The 8,464-nt window shown below is 49.7% G+C and overlaps 1 protein-coding gene across 1 annotated transcript; it reads left to right on the top strand.

The window, feature by feature from the left end:
* The first annotated feature begins 4,566 nt into the window (after positions 1 to 4,566).
* On the top strand, positions 4,567 to 5,847 carry LOC148571237 (uncharacterized). The gene is made up of 2 exons (XM_088507245.1): positions 4,567 to 5,583; positions 5,704 to 5,847. The coding sequence occupies exons 1-2, from the start codon at positions 4,567 to 4,569 to the stop codon at positions 5,845 to 5,847; spliced, it is 1,161 nt and encodes a 386-aa protein (XP_088363371.1).
* Positions 5,848 to 8,464: the final 2,617 nt, after the last annotated feature.

Genomic DNA, 8,464 nt, shown 5'->3' with positions numbered 1-8,464 from the left:
TGAAGTCTTGTGTGTCAAAGTGGACAATATCGTACTAGCGGGTGGTCTGAACTATTATAAATGGTATCAGAGCCGGAACCGGATCGATGTGTGAGTGAGTGTGGGGGGCTTGTGAGGCCTTGTGTTCTAAAGTGGACCTTATAAAGACTACGTGAGTGATTGTTACCTTCATTTCTAAAATTAATGTCTTCCGATTAAATATATTAATAACTTCAAGTATTCGATAACTTCGATTATTTTTTTAATATAATTTTATTTAAGGTCTTTTTAATAAAGTAAGAGTTAGTTCATGTATGTAGAAAAAATAAAACTCTTATGTCTTATGTCTTATTACACATTTTTTTTATTTGTGTAATTAATTTTATCACAAATAAAAAAAAAATTATAGTCCAAACAGTAGTAGTATGTTATATGTATATATGGTTTCATTATTATTTTTTCTAACGGTTTCTTATTTTATTTTATGAATTGATTTTAAAATTATATTTAATTAATAAATTTAATTTTTTGATGTTAAATTGTTAACAGGCTATTATTTAAATAATTATTTAAGTTATGTGTGTCAGAATAAATACTTTTTATGAATCCATATTATTCATATTAAATTGATATATATAAACAGTATACGGGCCGATCCGACCTGTGGACTACCCGACTCGAACGGTCGGGCTAGAGCTGCTCAACCTCTCACTCGGACACGCGTCCCTGATAGCTCCGCTACAGCTGTGTGAAGGAAGTTTCGAGGAAGGTGGGTCTACTCTTGTGGGACCCACTTCTAATATGGTATATATGGGGAGGGTCCTACCCCTCCCCCAAAGTACGTCACACATCATTCTCTCACTTTTCGCCTGCACACTTGATTGACTAGAGCGTCAGAGTGTCTTTGCAGGTGATAACCCCTTCTCCACACGAAGAGCTCGGGAAGTCGGTTTCACTTCCTCCGATCCAGCAACCCAAGACCAGGCGATTCCCCCCCTTTTTTACCAACCAAAGTATCAATCCGAACCGTCCGGTACCCGACCTATCGAACATTGGCGCCGTCTGTGGGAACGCCAGAATGGACGTTGTACTAGATCCCGGAGGAACAGGCCACGAGACCGAGCGCAGAGGGGAAGCCTCCGTGGCTTCCTCCCGGGAGCGCACGAGGTCCCCTCCACGACGAATCTCACGATCTCTAGAAAGACGCCTCTTCGGGGGAACTGGCGACAACAGCGCCAGAATAATGCAGGAACTGCATCACAGGATGTATTACCTGGAGCACCGGTTGACAAATCGAGAACATCGCCAACGAACTCCCGAATCAAGCTACTCCCGTTCGCCTCCGAGAAGCCACTCCCGGCGAACAGCTAGCCCACGATCTGAGTCCGAGAGCGCCAGGGAGGAAGGACGCCCGAGAAGACACCGCGATCCCATCATTTACACCCGGCACAAGAGGAGGCACACCACAGATCGAGTTCGGGAAGAAGGTCGACGGGAAGACGGCGAGGAAAGAACAAGAAGAACGTGAGGACCAGTGATAATGGGCGCAACCCCATTTCATCGTTCCATCATCGAAGTCCGGCTGCCAAAGCACTTTGACAAGCCAACGGACATGAGGTACGATGGAACCCAAGACCCGCAGGAGCACCTTACGGCCTTCGAGGCCAGGATGAACCTGGAGAGAGTGGGAGACGAAATAAGGTGCCGCGCTTTCCCGATCACCCTCGCGGGACCTGCGATACGATAGTTTAACAGCCTCCCGCGGGGCTCCGTGGCCAGGTTCTCGGATATCAGCCACGCCTTCCTAGCCCAATTTACTACTAGAATCGCAAAGGCAAAGCACCCGATCAATCTGCTCGGGGAGACGCAGAGGTCCGTCGAACCGACCAGAAAATATCTAGACCGGTTCAACGACGAGTTCTTGGAGATCGACGGGCTAACTGATTCGGTTGCTAGCTTATGCCTAACTAATGGACTCCTAAATGAGGACTTCAGAAAGCACCTCACCACGAAGCCGGTGTGGACAATGCAGGAGATCCAAAGTGTAGCCAGGGAATATATTAATGATGAAGAAGTCAGCCAGGTCGTGGCTGCCAACAAATGGCAGCCCTCCTACAATTAAACCCGGCAACACGGAAGCGGAGAAAGACAGAAGGAACACGCCAGAGACGGCGGTCCAAGCAGGACGCCCAGGCCGTTCCCTCGAGTCGGGAAGTTCACCAATTACACCCCCTCACCGTCCCCATCGTAGAAGTTTATCAGCAGATAGCCGAGAAGGGAATTTTGTCGAAGCCCTAACCACTGAAGGACCGGACCGGGGGAAACAAGAGCCTTTATTGTGATTACCACAAGGGCTACGAACATAAGACACAGGACTTCTACGACCTCAAGGATGCGCTAGAACAAGCAATCCAGGACGGGAAACTGGCTAAATTCTCCCATCTCATCAGGGAGCCCAGAAGACGAGATCACGACCGAGAGGTAGAGGACAAGACTTGCGTGGTAAAGCGACGTCATGACCAGGGCGACAGCGAACAAGGTCTCACCATAGTGAACGTCGTAACAGCGAGAGACGCACCCCTAAGGTCGAAGTTGACACACAAGAAAGACGCCAAAGTCCTGGCGATTTTCTCATCATCTGTAGAAAATCCAAGAGGTCGAGGTCGCCATCCAACTCATTCGGCCCGGAGGACCAGTGGTTTGATGAGGTCGCGGAAAGCCCCTATGGTCATCATGGCCTGAGTGAGAACCGGCCTCATCAAGCGCATCCTCATAGACACCGGTGTTGACTCAAATATCATGTTCCGTAATGTGTTCGATGCTTTGGGACTGCGGGATGCCGACCTGAAAACCCACCAGCACGGTGTTGTAGGGTTAGGCGACCACTTCATCAAGCCAGACGGGATAATCTCCCTGCCGTTATCAGTAGGACACGGGCAGGGACGAGGCTCAACAATGGCCGAGTTCGTGGTTCTGTGTGACTCCACAGCCTACAACATCATCCTGGGGAGGAAGACCATCAACGATCTCGGGGCAGTAATCAGCACAACGATGCTGGTAATGAAATTCGTGGCTGACGACGGGTCCGTGGGATCCATAAAAGGAGATTTGGAAACGGCAGTCGCCTGCGACAACGCCAGTCTCTCCTTAAGGAAGACGTCCAAGGAAGCAGCGGGAGTGTTCCTTGCCGACCTAGACGCTAGAGTCGAAGACAAACCCAGACCTGAGCCGGAACGGAACTTGGAGAAATTCAGAGTCGGCGACACAGAGGAGAAGTTCACCTTCGTGAACAGAAACCTACCACACGACCTGAAAGGGGCCCATGATGGAAATGATCAGGGCTAACGGTGACCTATTTGCATGGACGCCAGCCGACATGCCGGGAATAGACCCCCAACTCATGTCACATCACTTGACCATGATGGCGGAGGCCAGACCGGTAGCTCAAAGAAGAAGGAAAATATCGCAAGAGCGAGCGGAAGCGGTGGCCGGGCAGACGACTAGCCTCCTCGAAGCAGGATTTATTCGAGAACTTGACTACTCAACATGGCTGTCGAATGTAGTTTTAGTGAAAAAGCACAATGGGAAATGGAGGATGTGTGTGGATTACTCTGATCTCAACAAAACATGCCCCAATGACTGCTACCCCCTGCCCAACATTGATGCACTCGTCGACGCCGCGGCGGGATATCGGTACCTAAGCTTTATGGACGCCTACTCTGGTTATAACCAGATACCGATGCACCGGCCTAACGAAGAGAAAACGGCGTTCATAACGCCAAGAGGGATATATTGCTACAAAGTAATGCCGTTCGGCCTGAAGAACGCTGGGGCCACGTACCAGAGGCTAATGAACAAGATATTCAGTGACCTCATAGGCAAAACAGTGGAGGTGTATGTAGATGATATCCTTGCAAAGACCACCCGACCCGAGGACCTCATAAGCGACCTGGGAAATGTGTTCGCCTCCCTCCTACAACACGACATGAGGCTCAACCCACTCAAATGAGCCTTTGCGATGCAGGCAGGAAAGTTCCTAGGGTTCATGATAACCCAAAGGGGGGTCGAGGCCAACCCGAAAAAGTGCCAAACAATACTCCAAATGAGGAGTCCGAGCTACGTCAAGGATGTTCAGAGGTTATCAGGTAGACTCACCGCCCTATCCCGTTTCCTCGGGGCGTCGGCCGCTAGGGCGCTACCGTTTTTCAATCTTATGAAAAAAGGGATAGTATTTGAATGGACCCCGGCATGTGAGGAAGCATTTAAACATTTCAAAGAGATCCTCGCCACACCACCCGTGCTCGGGAAGCCCAAAGTCAGAGAACCGCTCTACCTATACCTGGCCATAACGGATGAAGCGCTGGCAGCAGTTTTGGTATGGGAAGAAGGGAAGGTTCAACAACCAATTTACTTCGTGAGTAGAGCACTGCAAGGAGCAGAACTGAGATACAGCAAACTAGAGAAGCTGGCTCTAGCACTGCTAACCTCCTCCCGAAGACTATGGCAATACTTCCAAGGTCACCAGGTGGTCGTGAGAACGGACCAGGGAATCCACCAAGTGCTCCAAAATCCGACTTAGCAGGAAGAATGATAACTTGGGCCATCGAGCTATCTCAGTATGATTTGCGATACGAGCCCCGACATGCGATCAAGGCACAAGCAATGGCAGACTTCTTGGTAGAAGTAGCGGGGGACCCGACCGAGGAAGCGGGCATACGGTGGAGGCTCCATATGGACGGGGCCTCCAACCAAATGTCCGGGGGTGCCGGGATCATCTTGGAAAGTCCTGCCGGGGTCATATACGAACAATCAATCAAGTTCGAGTTTTGCGTATCGAACAACCAAGCGGAATATGAGGCCCTTCTAGGCGGCTTGATCTTAGCTCGGGAAGTCGGGGCTACGAGGCTGGAAGTATGCAGCGACTCACAGGTCGTGACCTCGCAAGTAAATGGAAGCTACCAAGCCAGAGACTCGCTATTGCAAAAGTACTTGGAGAAGGTCAAAGAGCTGAGCAAACAGTTTGAGGAGGTCGCGGTCCAACACGTTTCAAGGGAAAGGAACACACGGGCAGACCTCCTATCCAAGCTAGCGAGCACGAAACCGGGGGCCGGCAACCAGTCCCTCATTCAAGGCATGACAAAAGAACCAGCAGTTGTCCTCCACCTGACAAAGATAAGTCCCTCCTGGATGGACCCCATCACTGATTACCTAGAAAACGGCAAACTCTTTGAAGATGAGAAGGAAACTAAAACGTTGAGAAGGGAGGCAGCCAAATATGCGATCATACAAGGGCAACTGTTCAAAAAGGGACTCAGCCAGCCCTTGCTGAAATGCCTGCATCCCGACCAAATGAACTACGTACTCAAGGAAGTCCACGAGGGGTATTGTGGTCACCACATCGGGGACAAAGCCCTAGCAAGAAAGCTCATCCGAGCTGGATATTACTGGCCATCAATGATGGAGGACTCCAAAGAATTCGTGAAGAAGTGTGTCAAGTGCCAAGAGAATGCCAACTTCCACAAAGCACCGGCTACCAAACTGAGCTTACTGACGTCCTCCCGACCTTTCGCACAGTGGGGGGTCGACCTCTTGGGACCTTTCTTGGTTGGTCCGGGGTAAGTCAAATATCTCATAGTTGCCATTGACTACTACACCAAATGGATAGAGGCTGAAACGCTGGCCAGTATATCCTCATCCAATTGTCAAAAGTTCATGTGGAGACAGGTGATAACCCGATTCGGCATCCCGGAAGTCGTTATCTCAGATAACGGGACGCAGTTCACTGATAAAAAGTTTGTGGAGTTCCTCACCGGTCTGGGCATAAAACAGAAATTCTCTTCGGTGGAGCATCCCCAGACGAACGGGTAAGTCGAGGCTGCGAATAAGGTCGTCTTGCTGGGCCTCAAGAAGCGGCTGGATAATAAAAAAGGTGCATGGGCCGACGAACTTGCCTCAGTTATCTGGTCTTACCGTACAACCGAGCAGTCCTCCACGGGAGAAACCCCTTTCCGCCTGACGTACGGGGTGGACGCAATGATACTCGTAGAGATCGGCGAGCCGATCCCACGACTACTTCTAAACAGAGTGGAAGAAGCTGTAGAGAAGGACCTAGTAGACGAGGCAAAGGAGATGGCCCATTTGTCAGAAGTAGCACTAAAGCAAAGAATGGCCCTACGCTACAACACCAAAGTGCTTAGGAGAGAGTTTGAACAAAACGACCTCGTCCTACGGTGCAACGACATCGGTCTCCCGACTCAGGGGGAAGGCAAGCTCGCGGCAAACTGGGAAGGCCCCTACAGGGTCAAAGAGGTAATTGGCAAAGGCGCCTACAAGTTGGAGAAGCTCGATGGCAAGGAAATCCCGAGAATTTGGAATGCAGGTAACCTAAGAAGGTTCTATTCTTAGCTCAAACACGCCGACTAGGCGATCTGACGAGCTCAGTAATTTACTTTCTTGAATACTTGTCATGGCAATAATTTTGTTTAGCTATCGACTAATGTTTACTTGTCAAAAAATTAATGTTTATTTGTCAAAATTACTTTTCCATCTACTTTTTCCCATTTATGCGTCCCACGACAACATGTTCCTTATAATGCATGGTAAATGGGACAACGACACGGTGCCCCGGGACTGATCACCCCGGGAGCCAACTAAGTTAAAGCCATAACAAACGGCTACAGCAATAGCAAAGCCACGACCTGGCTTTGCCGAGTTACCAACATAAGGGTAAACGAACACGAGCGACAAGCCTACGCCGGCAAAACGGTAACAAAACAAAACGAAAATGCTACCAGATAAGCGAAGAAAAAATGATAATCACAAGTCGACCAAGCGACTATTAAAGTATAACAAGAGTAAGTTCCACAAAGTTCTACAACATAATCACAGATCCATACAAAAAGTACAAAGAAATCACATTTTGGGCATGTCGACAATCTTGCCATCCTTGATTGTTTTAAAGACCCCAATTGCCGACGTGTCGAAATCAGGAGCCACGATCTTCACCTGGGCCTTGAGAGCCTCCTCAGTCATCAGGATCGCGCTCTTTCCTTGTTTCACGGTCTCTTTATGTTTTTCCTAAGCTCTTCGACCTCAGCTTGAGCAGCCTTAGCCGACGAAACGGCCACATCATGTTCCTTCTCCAAAGCGACCAGCCGACCTTGCGCGGCATTGATTTGGCTCTCCAAAGTCATCTCCCGCTTGGTTAGATGGGACACGGTGGCATCGGAGGTCTTCAATTTCTCCTCGGCAGACGCAGCTTTCTCCTCGGCAGCTTTAAGCTTCTCCCCCATCTTGGACAGCTACTCCCGAAGCGTTTCAACTTGAGCTTTGAATTCATTATTGGACTTGGCAGCAGAATCAAGCTTCCTGCGCAGCGACTGCATCCCCGACAGCTTGAACTTGGCCTTCCGAGCTATTGCGGCACCACGGAGAAGGGTACGGTACATCCACCTCACCTGACCCGCAAGCTCGGTGCCAAGGAAGTGATCCTCCGTGCCAGGGAGCAACTGGGAGTCTATAAAGGCCCCAGCGTCGAAGTTCCTCTCCATCATGGTGAGAACTCCTTCAGGGCTGGAGGATGCCCTCTGCCTTTTGGGGGTGGGAATAAGCTTCAAGTTATCATTCTCTTGTTGAGTGGAGGACGAATGCCTGGTGCCAGCCGTCTCCTCACGAATAGGAGAAACGCGCGTCCCGCCAGAGTTTTTGTCCGACATCTCAGTGTCACGAGGTGAAGGCACCGCTTGATCCTTCTTGTCCTCAGGAGGGTTCTTCGGCTTCCCGTCAGCCTTCTTGTCAGCCTTCTCCTCATCGCTTTCCGCCAAGAAAGTCTTGAACAAACCCTCAAGCCCTGTCACTGAAGCAGACATCTCCACTGCAACAAATAAGTAGACAAGTTAGTCGTGAAATCGGCATAACCAATCGAAGCAAAAATAATGCAGGAAACGTCAAAATTACTCACAAATATAATTTCTGGCGACCTCCCGGTCACCCATCAAAAGGTGGGGGTTCACATGATTCCTCCCAAAAACGGCCAACAACACGTAGGCAACCTTTCTGTCCACAGCGGACATCCCCTTGTAAGTCACCTTGATAAAGGTGTTGGACCCTGCCCCGAAACTCCAGTACGTTGGGATGAGGCGTTCCCCTTCTAACGATAACCAGAAGGGGTGGCGACCTTTGACTGGACGCACCTTAAAATACTTGTCTTTAAACCCATGATAAGAGTCATCGAACAAGCCGAAGATCCTCCGACCCTGGGCAGATCGGAAGGAAATGAACCATTTCCTTGCTTTCCCCTCCTTGGAAGGATTCGTGAGGTTGAAGAAAAAAAGGAAAACGTCAACGGACACCGACAACTCTAGATATTCACACACCATCTCGAAACAGCGAATGGAAGCCCAACTGTTTGGATGCAGCTGCGACGGTGCCACGGAAATCCGATTAAGGAGCGCCATTTGAAAAGCTGAAAACGGAATACGAACCA

Source organism: Arachis ipaensis, chromosome B3 (assembly GCF_059453495.1).
Source record: "Arachis ipaensis isolate K30076 ecotype BB chromosome B3, ASM5945349v1, whole genome shotgun sequence".
In the NCBI taxonomy this organism is placed as follows: Eukaryota; Viridiplantae; Streptophyta; class Magnoliopsida; order Fabales; family Fabaceae; genus Arachis; species Arachis ipaensis.
Note: the sequence above shows the minus strand (reverse complement) of the source record. Positions and strands in the feature narration are given on the sequence as shown.